The sequence below is a fragment of the Micromesistius poutassou genome (assembly GCF_964030765.1).
Source record: "Micromesistius poutassou genome assembly, chromosome: 2".
Classification (NCBI taxonomy): Eukaryota; Metazoa; Chordata; class Actinopteri; order Gadiformes; family Gadidae; genus Micromesistius; species Micromesistius poutassou.
The window spans coordinates 6570762-6587938 of record NC_140272.1 but is presented as its reverse complement, the minus strand read 5'-3'; the positions used below and the strand labels follow the sequence as shown (position 1 = coordinate 6587938).

At 49.2% G+C, this 17177-nt stretch overlaps 1 protein-coding gene across 1 annotated transcript in view; it reads right to left on the bottom strand.

Moving 5' to 3' along the window:
* esyt1b (extended synaptotagmin-like protein 1b) overlaps positions 1–17177 on the bottom strand; it is a 28904-nt gene that overhangs the window by 6410 nt on the left and 5317 nt on the right. The window contains exons 9-38 of the mRNA XM_084464639.1: positions 16913–17089; positions 16281–16363; positions 15721–15769; positions 15544–15633; positions 13495–13590; positions 12497–12568; positions 12319–12405; positions 12045–12194; positions 11195–11308; positions 10510–10686; positions 10257–10342; positions 9362–9410; positions 9060–9149; positions 5269–5364; positions 4810–4881; positions 4607–4693; positions 4177–4323; positions 3888–3994; positions 3562–3787; positions 2913–3089; positions 2395–2477; positions 2191–2239; positions 2019–2108; positions 1821–1916; positions 1660–1731; positions 1188–1274; positions 941–1087; positions 597–733; positions 408–504; positions 141–310 (exon numbers count right to left, since the gene is read on the bottom strand). Coding sequence (XP_084320765.1) covers positions 141–310; positions 408–504; positions 597–733; positions 941–1087; positions 1188–1274; positions 1660–1731; positions 1821–1916; positions 2019–2108; positions 2191–2239; positions 2395–2477; positions 2913–3089; positions 3562–3787; positions 3888–3994; positions 4177–4323; positions 4607–4693; positions 4810–4881; positions 5269–5364; positions 9060–9149; positions 9362–9410; positions 10257–10342; positions 10510–10686; positions 11195–11308; positions 12045–12194; positions 12319–12405; positions 12497–12568; positions 13495–13590; positions 15544–15633; positions 15721–15769; positions 16281–16363; positions 16913–17089 — 3260 coding nt within the window. The remainder of the gene's footprint in view (positions 1–140; positions 311–407; positions 505–596; positions 734–940; positions 1088–1187; positions 1275–1659; positions 1732–1820; positions 1917–2018; positions 2109–2190; positions 2240–2394; positions 2478–2912; positions 3090–3561; positions 3788–3887; positions 3995–4176; positions 4324–4606; positions 4694–4809; positions 4882–5268; positions 5365–9059; positions 9150–9361; positions 9411–10256; positions 10343–10509; positions 10687–11194; positions 11309–12044; positions 12195–12318; positions 12406–12496; positions 12569–13494; positions 13591–15543; positions 15634–15720; positions 15770–16280; positions 16364–16912; positions 17090–17177) is intronic.

The following is a 17177-nucleotide window of genomic DNA, read 5'->3' as shown; positions in this document are numbered from 1 at the left end:
CATAGATGTCCTGACACACAGGTGATCAACCCGTTTCTATAAAGATGAATCGGGTGTCATTTCAGTCATGTAAACTGATTTATGGAAAGGTAGAGAACAATGTTAGAGAAATGTTGCGTGGATGAATGTGTAGAACTCACCTCTTTGCTTGAAGCTCTATCCTCGCTGGGGAGACGGACTCTGAGGTCGGCCTCTCTTCTTCTTCTGGCCTCTCTTCCTCTACTGGCCTCTCTTCCTCGGCTGGCATCTCTTCCTCGACTGGCCTCTCTTCCTCAACTGGCCTCTCTTCCTCCAGTGGCTTCTCTAAAACCTGGGGTATTGAATAAAGTATATAATACATGTATGTAACTTATGTCCTGCAGACAACATATGCCATTACCCATCATGCACCGTGTCCCCAAACTTACAATGGAATAATCTTCATCAACAGTGGTCTCTTCTTCTCTGGTGTCCACGGCAACAGGCTCCACCTCCTCCGGTTCCTGGCTGGTCACCAGAACCCTCCTGGTGGAGACACACACACAGAGTCAGGTTCATGCAGCCGTCGTCCTGAAGCCAGCATGGTCGGAGCAGTGAGTCTGACAGCAGGCACCCACTCTGGAGCTGGCACCTCCCTGCCTCTCTCCTCCTCCATCGACCAGTCACCATGGTGACCAGCGGCGGCTTGGACCTCCTCGTCTTCAGGGCCCGTCCCTGTTGCCTGGGGAACGCTGGTCATCTGGGACTGGAGGATCTGCCGATGACACAAATAGGAATTTAATTAGCTAATCAGTGAGGAGAAACCGTATGGTTGCTGTGGCCGTTGGCGTGACAACCTTATTCATATCAGATGAGCATCTGTGTACTGACCGGAGATCTTTACATAGTTACGTCCACTAGTCCGATTTCACAACAGGAAGACTTCACTGTAACATGTGTTGGAATGTGGGTGTGTCCTCACCTTAAGCTCCGCCCTCAGCAGCACCTGGCTCTCAGGTGAGGCTCCGTCCAGAGGGAACCACTGGTCCAGGACCAGCTGTGGTTCAGACAGCAGGTTTCTGACTGGGAGCACCAGGGAGCCCATGGGCTGGTCCCAGGCACTGGACAGCTGGTGGGGGCACAGAGGGAGCGATGGGTGGATGAGGAACGGATGGAGGTGCTGTCTCTGTGTACGCTTACTGACATATGAACGAGTGCTTGATTCACACCTTCACAATGAGCATCTCCTCTCTGGGCTCCAGGACGGGGAAGAAGAAGGCCTCTCTCCACTCGGGGGACTTAGAGCGATCACACACCTTCACAGGGAGCAGACCATCATTAATATATATATACATATAAATATATGTATATAATAATAATAATAATAATACATATACATATACATATAGCCTCATATAACCCCTTTCAAAATACTCAAAGACGCTTTACAGAGTGAACACAAAATAAAATCATTTAGATAGGTAGCTAAAAAAACTGAAATAGGAAGTTAAAACTAGGAATAGATAAAAAGGAGGGAGGGGAGAGAATGGAAGGAGGTGATGTGGTGAAAGCGATCTTGAACAGGTGGGTTTAGTTTATATCTTTATAGTTTGGTTGCGTGGTACTGGACTACACCCGGGTGTAGGGGAGGGGCGGGTGGTACTGGACTACACCCGGGTGTAGGGGAGGGGCGGGTGGTACCTTGGTTCTGTGAGTGGTCTGACCCAGGACCAGTTCTGCTGCGGCTTTGGGCTCCTTCCCGCTCTTCTTCAACTGGAAACACAACCAAACGGTAAACAACACAACGTAACACAACCAAACGCTAAACAACACAACACGTGTCTCAGAGGGGCGTGACTTACGGGCAGCGAGTGGCCTCTCTCCAGATACACGAAGAGCAGCGCGGTCGCCGGGACGGCCTGGTTCTGGAAGGACTGGAGAGACCGCTGCTGCAGCACCTTGAGCAAGGCATCACATGAGGGGCAGAGGTCAGAGGTCAGGGCACAGGTCAAGAGAGACCTCACTAACAGCCTGGGGGAGGAGGACCGTGGTTCACTGACCTGGTCCAGGCTGGTGTTCTGGGACACCATGGGGACCCACTCCAGGACCAACCGGACCCGGCCGGACTTCACGCCCTCCAGTGGGTGCCACTGGGAACCACAGTAGAAACCAGTCAGTGAGGATGACCTCTGACCTGTGGTGGTCAGGTTGAGTCTAGTGTGCAGAGCTCACCTGGTCCGTGCACTGTGATTGGATGATGTCTGCCAGGCTGACTTTCAACCTGGACACAAAGAAAAGGACACACTTTTCAGAGCATAGCCTGGTATTAATCCAGTAACATAACTTGTAATCCAGTAACAGAACTTTAACTAACCTGCTGCTAATCCAACAACATGAAGTCCAACCCCACTGCCCTCATCCCATTGTTGATCTCACCTGCCCAGGAAGTCGTCTTTGTCCATGTCCTTATCGTACAGCTCCACCTTCACCTCCAGCCCGGCCTGAGGCCTCATCACCACCTGGAGGAGACCCAGAGCCACCACACCATGAGGTCGCGTCCACCACATCTTGAGAGAGAGTCGCCCACTAGCTTCCGCAAAGGACTCAAGACTCACTTGTTCAGAGTTCACCGGGACTCTGCATAGCCTCACCCTCCCACCCCCACTTACGCACTTATTGTATGCCTATGTCCTGGCACTCAAAAAAAAGGTTAAAAAAAAGTACTTAATCATGTAGCATCTTATCCTAGATATCTTTGTTGTGGGGGAGGGAATGGGTTAACCTAGTGATTGTTGGCACTTGGTTCTATGAACATCCTTACTGTACCGACAGAGATATATTGTTGTTTCTGCTAAACGCCCTTAATGTAAATGTTAATGTACATCTGAGTCACATGTCAGTAGTGCTACTAGCGCTACTAGCGTGCTGCGCTGTGTTGTGGCCGCACTCCTCACCTCGTACATCTCGTTCCAGGTGGGGTTGAGGTTCTCCTTGATCACGTGACTCTTGAAGGCGTGCTCTCCGACTGTGACCTTGGCGTAGGGGTCACTCTTGCCCTTCCTCAAGCCCCCCATCAGGTTGTCCTTGGCAACCAGGCTCTGGGCCTCCAGCAGGTGCAGCCTCAGCACCCCCTGCAGGCCACAACATGGAAGTGCACGACCGTCAACGCAAACCAGGGGATAGTAGATAAATAGGGTTTGTAAATCTGAATGCATCATGGGTTATTTTTGTTGACACACACTGCCATATTGAGAGGACTAAAGAGGGTTATGGTACTGTAAATATAATGTAAGCTAGGCTAGTGAAAACGTTGTTTAGCAATGTCTCGCATGGAAAATGCTGTGGCAGTTATAATCACAACCATGTCTCCCCAAAATCACAAATCATTTCAAGAATAATGACAAAACCATGACCAAAGAAACATAACTACACAATAACTAGCATTCCAGTGCTCCTATGCTCTCAAAATGGCGGCGTTGATGCAATGTGACGATGTGATGCAAAAACCCTATTGGGGGTTAATGCTTTGAACTTAATAATTAATAAATGCAGCATGCTGACCGCGTGGCGTAACGCTGGTGCATCAGCAAGCAGCTCTCTCACCTCGCTGCCGAAGATGTGGTCTGGGGAGGTGTGGGGAGGGCCGGGGGGAGAGAGGGGAGGAGCGTCCTCCTCCTCCTCCTCCTCCTCTTCCTCCTCCTCTTCCTCCTCCTCCTGATGGGACACAGCGGCTGCTGCCTCAGCTGCTGCCTCGTGTCCCCGGCCCCCCGGGGCCTCAGAGGCCGGGACCGCAGCGCTCGCCAGAGGGGGCGTGTCCACAGAACTCGACCTGAAGAGGAACAAAAACAGAAGCAGAATGACAGCTCACCGTTCTGAAGGATTATGGGTTCCTCTTGTTGTTGTTGTGAGGGGCGTGCTGCCGGTCTCACCTGAGCAGGACGTCTGCCTCCATGCTCTCCTGAGTCCTGGAGGGCTCTGACCCGGATGCTGGCTTGGTCTGGACACCCCCACCCGGGCACTTAGAGGGGATCAACACCTGCAGCCAGACACACCCATCACATCACAAGAGTGTTCCTATTGGATGTTATTATTGTTTAATGATGAATAATATTTACATATGTAAGAGCATTAGGAACAGGAGCAGGAAGTGGAAATGGGTCCGAAACTGAAACAAGGACGGGTGGGACAACAACAACCACAATAAAGAAATGTGCCTGCCTTAAGCTCCGCCCTCAGCAGGACCTGGCTCTCAGGTGAGGCTCCGTCCAGGTGGAACCACTGGTCCAGGACCAGCTCTGGTTCGGACAGCAGCTCCCTCACCGGCACCACCAGGGAGCCCATGGCCAGAGCCCAGCAGTGGGACAGCTGACCCCAGAGCAGCAGGGTGAGAGGAAAGGGTTAGGTTTAACAGTTTAACAGAGGCTTTCTCTCACAGCTGACCCCAGACCAGGCAGGGTGAGAGGGTGAATGTGAGAGGGTTAGCTCACAGCCTAGTCTAACAGTGTAAACACCCTCTCTCACAGCTGACCCCAGACCAGCAGGGTGAGCAGGCAGGGTGAGAGGGTGAATGTGAGAGGGTTAGCTTACAGCACAGCGTGTTTAACAGTATAAACGCTGAGGCGTTCTCTTCCAGCTGAGGGACGCTTACCTTAACCACGAGAATGTCTTCATTGGGGTCACGAACCAGGAAGTGGAACGCCTCGTTCCATTTAGGAGCCGTGGTTCGCTCGCACACCTGGAAACAGGAAAGACGGCTCAGTTAGGACGATTTCAGACACGCCCGGGTTAACGTGGACAGGAAACGAACTGCCTTTGTTGGGTATCCTTTTGAAGGAGACACAAAGCGCTCACGGTGGTTTTGTGGGAGGACTTCCCCAGCACGATCTCCGCCCCAACCTTCGGCTCCTTGCCGCTCTTCTTGAGCTGCGTGGAGCAAAACGACACAACAGTTAGGCAAAACTTTATTAAACACACAGGTTCACAGTTCATACGAAGCACAGAGTATAAAATGTTCAGAGAACTGCCTTGGAGCCAAAGATCGTTTCAATCATGTGATTGTAAACGTCCTCGTGACCATCCCTCCTGATGTCCCCCTGAGCCACGGGCTGTTTGACAAGTCGGAGAAAATAACAAAGTTCCTCAAGACGGCAACATGGTTTCCAAGCAACACAGGCGAGCGTACGTTGAGATCGCCGGCGCATTAGTGCTGAATTGTAAACACCAGTGTGTGTTTATAGAGTATTTAAAAATGGCTTCAAGCCAAGTCAAGTCAAGCAGGCAACAGTCTGTTGATAACAGAGTGGGACTCACAGGTAGGCCGTGTGCTTGTTCCACGTAGACGAACAGCAGGGCTGAGGAGGGAACCGCCTTGTTCTGGAACGTCTGCTTGGAGTTGAACTGCAGAACCTGGAGGAGGAGAACGAGGGCAGCAGACACTCTTACGCTCTTATTGCATGTTGTACGTCCTGGCGCTTAAAAATAGTACTTAGCATCGTGTAGCATCTTATCCTAGCTATCTTTGTTTTGTACGGGGAATGGGTTAACCTAGTGATTGTTATTCAATTCAATTCAATTCAATATACTTTAATTGTCCCCGTGGGGAAATTTGTTGTGGGCTTCACAGGTGGTCTGCAGTTTGACAATAAAAACAATCAAACAACAAGAAATAAAATCAATCAATCAATCAATAACCAACATACGTTACCCATACCAACACAGCACATAGCAACAAAAAATGGCAGTTGCCCAACCGTTACAATACAGTGCACAGTGTTTTATCAACTGAAGGCTACAACTACATATGTGCATTCAGAATATTAACAGATGTTGGAATGAAAGAATGTTTGTAGCGGTTCAACCTGCTCCGGGGAACTCTAAATCTCCTCCCAGAAGGAAGCAGCTGGTACTCTGAATGGAGAATATGAGATTGATCAGACGAAATTTTACGTGCGTGTCTCAAGGTGGATTGTTCGTAAATAGATTGAAGAGAAACATGATCTTTAACGCCCATGATTTTCATGGCATGTTGTACCAGGCGATTAATTTGTGTCTTTAGTTGGACAGACAAGTTGCCGTACCAGGCTGTAATTCCGTACCTTATGATACTCTCCAGTACGGCATGATAAAACAACAACATAAATTTCTGCTCAACACCAAAAACTGTCAATCTGCGCAGAAAGTACAGTCTCTGTTGCAGTTTGGAGCAGAGACTCTCCACATGGGCCCTCCAGCTGAGTGTGTCGTCAATATAAACTCCCAAGTACTTATAAGAAGAGACCTGAGCGATGGGTTCATTGTGGATGACCACCGGCCTCAGGTCGTCCACAGCTTTAACATTGAACACCATCTCTTCAGTTTTCTTTACATTTAGCATCAGGTGATTAGAGTCACACCACTGAACAAAATTACAGATCTCAGAATGGTAAGCTTCTGGACTGCCATTCTTGTGCAACAGCCCCAGAATGGCCGTGTCATCTGAAAATTTGATGATGTGATTATCAGGATGGACTTTGATGCAATCATTGGTGTATAATGTAAAGAGCACAGGGGAGCTCACACATCCCTGGGGGGCACCAGTACTGGAGAGTCTGGACTCAGAAAGTACATTGTTAACTCTGACATACTGCACACGGTTAGTTAGAAAAGACATAAACCATTTCAATATAAAGGGGCTAACATTCATGTTCCTCAGTTTTTCAATCAGTAGATGTGGCTGCAGCGTATTAAACGCTGAGCTAAAATCAACAAACAGTAAACGAACATAAGCTTTGGGGTCTTCCAGATGTTTAGTGACCAGATGAGTGATGCTATTAATTGCGTCATCTGTGCCACGCCCCTGCTTATATGCAAACTGAAGAGGATCAAGCAGCGAATCAACCTCCTTCTTGAGTGATGACACCATTATTCTCTCAAAACATTTAATTATAATTGATGTTAGTGCAACAGGACGGAAATCATTATTTTCCCTTGGGCAGGGTTTTTTTGGTATAGGTATTATGACTGATTTCTTCCAGAGGGCGGGCACAGTGTGCTGATCTACAGATTTTTGAAAGATAGGACACAGTGCAGGTGTCAGCTCCTCCGCACAGGTTTTAAGAAGAAAGGCGGAGATGCCGTCTGGCCCTGTGGCTTTTTTAGCACAACTGTGCTTAAAAACTGACTGGACCTCATAAGGGTCGATCAACACTCTGGCGTCCTGGTCGGTGACAATTATAGATTGTAAAACATTGTCACACTCAGAGGAGAAATTATGGGTCTCAAATCTCATAAAGAAGTCATTTAATTCATTTGCTTTTTGCAAGTTATCAGGAGTACTAAGACATTTCTTGGCTGGGGTCATGTTAGTGATGGCCTTCATAGTATCCCACAGCTTCTTGGAGTTCATAGCATGACAATTTTGTTCAATAATTTCCTTATGTCTGTTCCTCGCTTCCCTGAGCATGCCGTTAAGTTCTTTTTGTACAGTTTTCAGTTGCATTCTATCTCTGTTCTTAAATGCCATCTTTTTCCGGTTAATACACTCTTTCACCTCCTTAGTTATGTAAGGTTTGTTATTTGGGTATACAGTTATTTCTTTATGAGGTATAACATTATCCACACAGAACTGAATGTAATCAGTGACAGTCTCCGCAGCATCATCCACATCCATCTTATGAAAGATGCTCCACTCAGTAGACAGGAAGCATCCTTTAAGGGCCTCAATACTGTCACTGGACCAGATCTTAACAGTTTTGGTTTGTGGTTTGCTGCTTTTGAGAGCGGTTCTGTAAGTGGGGATGAGATACACCGTGTTGTGATCGGAATTTGACAGTGGGGGCTTGGCTCTGCCCACATATGCATTGTTCACATTGCCATAGCATTTGTCCAAAATTTTGTCCTCTCGTGTACCACACTTAATGTACTGTTGGAAGCCCGGGAGTGAAGGCTCGAGTTTGCAATGGTTAAAATCTCCTAAAATGAAGATAGGTGCCTCGGGGGTGCGCAGTAGTTGTTCTTGGACACAGTCAGCAATTTGCGCAGCAGCACTTGCAGCGTTGCCGCTGGGTGGAACGTATACAGTGCAGAGGATGATGCTCCCGAACTCGCGGGGTAAATACATCGGTCTCAGGCTCAGACACATGAGTTCAACATCAGGGTTACACAAAGTCTTGCGGAGTGTGTACTGCCTGCACCACCTGTCATTGATAAAAACACAGACTCCCCCACCTCGGCTTTTCCCCGAAGCTTCACTCCTGTCGGAGCGGATGAGGGAAAACCCCTCCAGTTCACATACCGCATCAGGGATGTTCCGGTGGAGCCACGTCTCCGTAAAGACCAGCATAGATGACTCACGGTACTCATGGCAGACTCTGGCGTTGATGCGCAGCTCATCCATTTTCCGCTGTAACGACCTGACGTTGCCGAGGATCATGGAAGGCAGGGGCGGCCTGTTGCCTCTGTGTCGGAGGCGTTGGCGAATTCCTCCTTTCCTTCCCCTTTTCCGAAGCCGTCTCCTCCTCGGCGCCGTTCGGATAATGTCCTCGGGCAGGTCGGGGGGTGGCAAAAGTCCTGTAGTTTGTAGAGCCAGCAGCGCTTCCCTGCTGTACGGGAGTACCGGGTTGCTTCCCCCATGTGCTGGAATTGTTTGGCATGGCGACAGGAGTCCGATGACAATTAAAAGTACCAATAAAAGTTGGGCAAGGGACGCCATTTAGTGCAGCAACCTCTTCAGCAACACGTAAAAACGATGTGGTGTGAAAATCACCAAGAAAAACAACTTAAAACGGACAAACAACATAGAAAACTGCAGCGCACAGCAGGAGCCCGGGTCGCCACAGCGCAGCGCCACCAGAAGACTGGATCGCAGACTGTTAGACTGTTAGTGCTTGGCACTTTGTTCTATGGACATCCTTACTGTACCGACAGCGATATATTGTTGTTTCTCTTTCTCCTGAAAAATGTACTTCTTGTAAGTCTCTTTGGATAAAAGCGTCTGCTAAACGTTAATGTGAATGTAGCAGAGGAGTCAGGACACCGGGACCCCCTCCATCACCTCCAGCCTAGACCCTGACCCCCTACCTGGTCCACCCTGCCCCACTACCTGGTCCACCCTGACCCCTTACCTGGTCCAGGCGGTCCGGTTCCGTTGCTGTGGGAACCCACTCCAGGGTGAGGTGGACCCGGCCGGACTTGACGTCGTTCAGCGTGTACCACTGGAGGAGAAGAGACGTTTTATTGGCCTCTATCAGATCATTTATCATTATTATGTCAGGTGATGAAAGGTTGACCTATACTTAGTAACAACCGCACCGCTGGGACGATAGAAGCAATGAGTCAGCTATCTTTCTCGCTATAGAGATATCTATAGATATATAGAACATAGAACTGTGTCATGCTGTGTCATGATCCTCCAACAGCAGCTCACCTGGTCGGTGTACTGCGCAGCAACGATGTCCTTCATGCTGATCTTCAGCCTGCAGCACAGGGGTCAAGGGTCAGATCAGTGGTCCTATTGAGTATTGGCTGATATGTGCATTTATAAAACGGGTGGCTTAAATCAAGCGATCTGATTGGTTCCCAACTGTTGTATATTGAGCGTATACACACAGCTATGACGCCCGTTCCGTTTACAGAGTTCCGTATCAGTCTGCGCCTAACTTGAACTGTTGTTTATTTATATATAAAAGCAATAGCATAGCTCACTGAAGCCTAAAAATATGTTGATTGCTGGAGCGGGTGGAAATGTTGTAAAGCAATAGGCACACGGTGAGTGAACTCGATAGTAGGCTAAATTGCCGGCGAACCAAGCTACCGTCTTTAGCCTTCTCTCTGAAGGACGCTACAGTGTGTTGCATAGCAACCGCCGTACATTTTGCAAGCAGCCAGGAGGGACTACTTTTTTTGTATTTTGTATCTCACTTTTTCAAAATTGAGGGTGTCTATGACTTTCATTTCGCCATACTTACGTAACCGTTTTATAAAAGCAATAGATCACTTCAGTCAGTGAAATGTTCTCATTATACCACAGTTAAGGGGGTCGCCCCTTAACTGTGGTATAATGAGCACATACCACAGCCTGTCGTGATCTATTGCTTAAATATACACTGTACAGTACCTGTATATACACACTTATGCTGTGACACCCTAATGCCCTGTCTGCGATTAACAAAGCACACCCTGTTACAGAACGTCCCTTCTTATACTTTGCTAATGGCAGATTGGTCATCTTCAAACAGGAGTGTGATTGACAGTAAGCTGATCCTACGTTCTACTGAAGGAGCACCGCCCCTCAGCCTACGTTCTACTGAAGGAGAACCGACCTGCCCATGAAGTCGTCCTTCATGTCCATGTCTTTATCAAACATCTCCACATGGAGGTCCTGGCCGGCCAGCTGGGTCAGAACCACCTGGGGGAACAGAAGCAGACAGTCTGAACCAGACACGGAACCAGCCAATCAGACGAGCTGACAGGACGAGTCATAATGGAAGCGGCGTGACGTGAGCCCTGATTGGCTCAGAGGTCGGTGTGAGCCCTCGGATTGGCTCAGAGGTCGGTGTGAGCCCTCTACTGTACCTCGTACATCTCGTTCCAGGTGGGGTTGAGGTTGGTCTTGATCACCTGGCTGGTGAAGGTCTCCCCCCCCACGTTGATCTTGACGTAGGGGTCGCTCTTGCCCTTCACCATGCCCCCCATCATGTTGTCCTTAGGGACCAGGTTCTGCCCCGCCAGCAGGCCGATCCTGAGCAGGCCCTGAGGAATACGAGCAGACAAACAAATCCATGTAAAACACATGTAAAGTCGCCATGTGTAAATGGTCTTCACTGGAGCAAAACCACGTTGTGGTTCCACCCAGACAGGCGTTGGGAGGGAACTTCCTGGTCCTAGTGGCCGGTCGGGTTTAGAAGAGGAACCAAGCAAAGGTTGATTATCAAAGTCACAGCTCTTCTCGATTTTGGCACCGCAGTGGTGGAACGAGCTCCCTGACGGCACTTAATGTACACACTTTGTACACGTAAAACATTGTATGTTTTACGTCCTTGCACAAACAGTACTTGGGTAGCATCTTATCCTATCCTTGGCACTTTGTTCTATGGACATCCTTACTGTACTGACAGCATCTTTCTTCTGACAAATGTACTTATTGTAAGTCACTTTAGCTAAAGGCGTCTGCTGAATGTAAATGACCCGCAGAACCTGAGCCCACAGGACGTCACGGCTCTGGGTTCCACCAGAGCAGCCGGTCCTTCGGGGTCGTTACCTCGGTGGCGAAGCTGGGGTGGGGGCTGCTCTGCTGGGGCAGCGTCTCGGCCGGGCTCCCCTCCACCGTGGAGGACACGTCAGCGGAGATGTGCTCCTCATCCAGCCACAGCACCTGGGGGACCCAGAGGAGGACGTGAATGGAGGTCCCCGATGACTGATTTACACTTCAACCAGATCGCCATAAACTGTGACTATGAGTCATCACTTGGCACCAAGTGGCACAAATCGGGAACAGAAACTGTGATAACCTTTTGTTCCTGCAGAGAACACTTAGAGTAATATCTTACAGCCTGGTTAGTCTTTGAGAGGTTTTAGGAAGGTGCAGCTGGCCCAGAGGGAAGCTACGGGCAGAATCCCACTGGAATGGCTCAACTATATCACATCAATATTAATCATATTTCAAAACCTATTATAGTTCCCATTTAAAGTTCAACATTTATCTTCCAAAAACAGATATTGAGCGATGTGGAAATTCTAAAACAAAGATGAATCATATTTCCAAATGGATAAACCCTGACCCCTCAGCTGATGTGCGATGGCTGAGGCCTAGCTCTGTATGGGGGGTGAGGCCTAGCTCTGTAGCGGGGGTGATATTTCAAAATCTCCCTATTTATAGTTAAACATTAATCTTCCAAAATCAGCTATTGAGTGATGTGGAAATTATAAAACAAACATGAATCATATTTCCAAATAGGTAAACCCTAACCCATCAGCTGATGTGTGATGCAGAGGGCCAGCGCTGTATGGGGGGTAGGGTACCCTGATAGCGCTGTATGGGGGGTAGGGTACCCTGACAGCGCTGTATGGGGGGTAGGGTACCCTGATAGCTCTGTATGGGGGTACGGTACCCTGAGGACGGCCTTGATGTAGATGCGGCTGGCGGGGCCGGAGCCGTCCAGCTGGAACCACTGGTCCAGGGTCAGGTTGGGGCTGGACAGCAGGTGGGACAGGGGCAGGTTCAGGCGGCCCAGGGTCTGCACGCGGTCCGCCTCCTTCACCTGGGGGGGCGGGGGGGAACAGGGCAACGTCCAATCAGAGGTCAGTGATCCGGACGAATAAACAAACAAACCAAAAGGTACGCTTGTGTGCTGCGTCTACTCTATGGGTCTTCTCTGTGGGTACCTGGATGTCGATGTCCTGTTTCTGGGGGTCCTGGATGAAGAAGGTGAAGGCCTCCTCCCACTGGGGGTTCTCGGTGGTGTAACAGATCTACAGGTGGGACAGGATGTGATGTCAGCGAGGACACGGGCGCTTCCTGAAGGTTTGTTAAATGGAGGTCGTAGGACAGAGTAGGACAGACCTTGCTCTCCCTGGTGAGGTCTCGTACAGACAGCTGCACCATGGGGTTCGGCTCTTTGTTGCCTTTCTTCATCTGCAACACACACACCGACAACCTCAACATCTGCTCAGCAGGACAGAAACTCTCATTACTTCTGTTGGTTTTTAAACCAGCCGTTCAAATGTAGGTCTGCACTTCATGTACGCACTTATTGTGTGTTGTACGTCCTTGCACTTAAAAATAGTACCTAGCATCGTGTAGTATCTTATCCTAGCTATCTGTTGTATACGGGGAATGGGTTAACCTAGCCATTGTTAGTGCTTGGCACTTGGTTCTATGAACATCCTTACTCTACCGACAGTGATATATTGTTATTTCTCTTTCTTCTGACAAATGTACTTATTGTCGCTTTTATAGTCGCTTTGGGTAAAAGCTTCTGCTAAACGCCCTCAATGTAAATGTGTAGGTCTGGCCTCCTGGAGCGAGTTGCAGAGCCCCCTCCTGCACATCCATGTATCAGAGGCCCTGTCAGGGGCTTCAGGTAAAGGCGTATAATCACCAGCTAGTGATAGCAACTGGTGTGTTCTCAGTCATAATCAAGTCGTCACGCATCAGGGCGGTTCGCAGGAGCAACAAAGAACAGGAAGGAAGCAGTTTCAGTGTGTGGATCTGCCAACATGCCTAGATGCCAATAAAAAAACCCTTGCACGAGAAGAATGCATTTCCTCCCTTTGACGTTGATACTGTTCTGGTGTTTCATTTCTGTGTGTATCCATTAACCAGATAACAGAGAACGGTAGGAATGAGGCCAAGACCACACAGATCACCGCTGACCGAGACTAAGTTGCATAGCAACGACCTGCCGAGTCGTATTTAGTCAACAGCGTTGTGGAATGTCAAACAGATGGCGGTCGGTTCCAGCCCCCGCTTGGCCACAGGCAGGAAGTAGCACTGAGCTGTGGCAGGGGAGAGAGAGAAATCGAGGGCAGAGGGAGGGACAATAATACGATGTGACTCACAGGAAGTGACTCCGCCTTGTCCAGATACACAACCAAGATGGCGGCCGAGGGGGGGTCGGCGGTCTTGCTGATCACGGTCTCGTTCCCCTTCAGGACCTGGGGGGCAGAGCGCAGGTTGAGCACGCTGCAGATGGGATCCGATGTGGTTTAACCCAGAATCATAATGTTACTGTGGATGGTTCTCTGCCAAGGGCCAATCACAAGGCTCATTGGATTAACACCTCAGGAGAATGCATGATGGGTGACTCTTTCTAATGAGGTGGTTCCCAAGCTCGGGGGCCGGGACCCAGTTGGGGTCCGCTGATGCATATGGGGTCATATGGGGTCACAGGAGATGGCTGACATATACTATAGATCTCATGATCTAATTTAGCAAACCACTTATTTAAAAGGTCTCATAGACGTCCTGTATATATAGGAACTGACTCATGATTCAGAGCCACGAGCAAACTTCTTAGTGTGTAGCACAGCGATGCGATGGAGTTCACCGGGACGTCGATATTAACCACAGACAGCCAAAAAGATATTTGGCAGCATAAAAGTTTGGGCACGCAAACAACAGACTTAAAGCTTGTAATGGGGTCACGCTCTAAAATCAGTTTGGGGCCGCTGGTCTAATGTGAACAGTAATTATCCATTGTGTTTAGGGTAGGCTTCTCTGACTCATAGGAAACAGTCAAGGACTGTTTCTGAACAGGCAGTCAAAGACCTCCTGCCCCACAAAGTGCAGCCGGTATTTATGTCTATTTATCAGGATACAGAGCATTACTGATTAGGTACAGAGCGTTACTGATCAGGAGGGTACAGAGTGTTACTGATCAGAGGGTATCAGGAGGGTACAGTGTTACAGATCAGAGGGTATCAGGAGGGTACAGTGTTACTGATCAGAGGGTATCAAGAGGGTACAGTGTTACTGATCAGAGGGTATCAGGAGGGTACAGTGTTACTGATCAGAGGGTATCAGGAGGGTACAGTGTTACTGATCAGAGGGTATCAGGAGGGTAGTGTTACAGATCAGAGGGTATCAGGAGGGTACAGTGTTACTGATCAGAGGGTATCAGGAGGGTACAGTTTTACTGATCAGAGGGTATCAGGAGGGTACAGTGTTACTGATCAGAGGGTATCAGGAGGGTACAGTGTTACTGATCAGAGGGTATCAGGAGGGTAGTGTTACTGATCAGAGGGTATCAGGAGGGTACAGTGTTACTGATCAGAGGGTATCAGGAGGGTACAGTGTTACTGATCAGAGGGTATCAGGAGGGTACGGTGTTACTGATCAGAGGGTATCAGGAGGGTACAGTGTTACTGATCAGAGGGTATCAGGAGGGTACAGTGTTACAGATCAGAGGGTATCAGGAGGGTACAGTGTTACTGATCAGAGGGTATCAGGAGGGTAGTGTTACTGATCAGAGGGTATCAGGAGGGTACAGTGTTACTGATCAGAGGGTATCAGGAGGGTACAGTGTTACAGATCAGAGGGTATCAGGAGGGTACAGTGTTACTGATCAGAGGGTATCAGGAGGGTACGGTGTTACTGATCAGAGGGTATCAGGAGGGTACAGTGTTACTGATCAGAGGGTATCAGGAGGGTAGTGTTACTGATCAGAGGGTATCAGGAGGGTACAGTGTTACAGATCAGAGGGTATCAGGAGGGTAGTGTTACTGATCAGAGGGTATCAGGAGGGTACAGTGTTACTGATCAGAGGGTATCAGGAGGGTAGTGTTACTGATCAGAGGGTATCAGGAGGGTACAGTGTTACTGATCAGAGGGTATCAGGAGGGTACAGTGTTACTGATCAGAGGGTATCAGGAGGGTACAGTGTTACTGATCAGAGGGTATCAGGAGGGTACAGTGTTACTGATCAGAGGGTATCAGGAGGGTAGTGTTACTGATCAGAGGGTATCAGGAGGGTACAGTGTTACTGATCAGAGGGTATCAGGAGGGTAGTGTTACTGATCAGAGGGTATCAGGAGGGTACAGTGTTACAGATCAGAGGGTATCAGGAGGGTACAGTGTTACTGATCAGAGGGTATCAGGAGGGTCCCCACCTGCTCCAGGCGGTCCGTGGAGGGCAGCAGTTTCAGCCACTCCAGCCTCAGGTGGATGCGTCCTGACGGCGTGTCTTTCAAGGAGAACCACTTAGAGAGGAGAGAGGAGGGTCACGCACACACCTCTAACTGCCGGTCAATAACCATTATCCTGCGGCGTGAAGTGCCTTTACTCACGTCGTCCACCACTATGGATTTCTTTACGATGCCCAGGTCCACCTTTGCCCTGAAGGAAGGGCATTAAGGGGGGGGTTAAAATCACGCTAAATGTTCTGAATGCAACAGGAAGGCTGTTAGTACGTTGAAGTTACATCAGCTCTCAGGTTTGATCGAGGTTGATGAACCGCTTCTGAGATTCTGAGGCTTTGGGAGGTTAATGGTGGTGGACCATGGAGGTGGACCATGGAGGACACAACGGATGAGAGACACAGAGAGATTGTACTGCATGCATGAAAGGTTGTACTGCATGGATGAAAGGTTGTACTGCATGCATGAAAAGTTGTACTGCATGTACATGACATTGTAGTACATGTACATAACATTGTACTGCATGTATATAACGTACTACATGTATATAACATTGTACTCATGTATATAACATTGTACTACATGTATATAACATTGTCCTCATGTATATACATATTACTACATGTATATAACATTGTACTACATGTATATACATTGTACTGCAGTATATAACATTGTACTGCAGTATATAACATTGTACTCATGTGTACCTGCCCAGGAAGTCATCCTGGTCGGTGTCTTTGTCATAAACCTCCAACTCCAACTCCTGGCCAGGAACCTCATGGACTATGACCTGATGTACCACACACACACACACACACACACACACACACACACACACACATACACACACAGATGGAAGACATCCCAGAACCCCAGACGGCCGAGCCCAAGACAATGAAATATGACATGATGCTACTCCATGTAAACACACAGGCTATTGAAACACAGAGAGAGAGAGAGAGAGAGAGAGAGAGAGGGAGAGAGGGTGTGAGAGAGAGAGAGAGACAGAGAGAGACAGAGAGAGAGAGGGAGAGAGAGAGAGAGAGAGAGAGAGAGAGAGAGAGAGGGAGAGAGGGTGTGAGAGAGAGAGAGAGAGAGACAGAGAGAGACAGAGAGAGAGAGGGAGGGAGAGAGAGAGAGAGAGAGAGAGAGAGAGAGAGAGGGAGAGAGGGTGTGAGAGAGAGAGAGAGAGAGAGAGAGAGAGAGAGAGAGAGAGAGAGAGAGAGGGTGTGAGAGAGAGAGAGAGAGCGACAGAGACAGAGATAAGAAGAGAGAGAGAGAGAGAGACAGAAGCAGAGAGAGCAGGCATGTCACCAGTCCTATCTAGGGGTGTGCCCACCTCGTATATCTCGCCCCACTTGGGACAGACGGTGTTGTCCACGTGCTTGGAGGTGAAGGTCTGGGGGCCCACCCGGAGCAGGACGTAGGGGTCCGACATGCCCGACATCACCCCCTTCATGAAGTTGTCCTTGGCGAGCAGGTCATCGGCCTCCACCAGGTGGATGCGGACCACGCCCTGAGAGAGAGGGGGGAGGAAGGGGGGAGACAGCTGGTTCAGCACCCAGGCCGGCGGGGCGGGGGGGGGGGGAAGGAGGGCAGTAAGA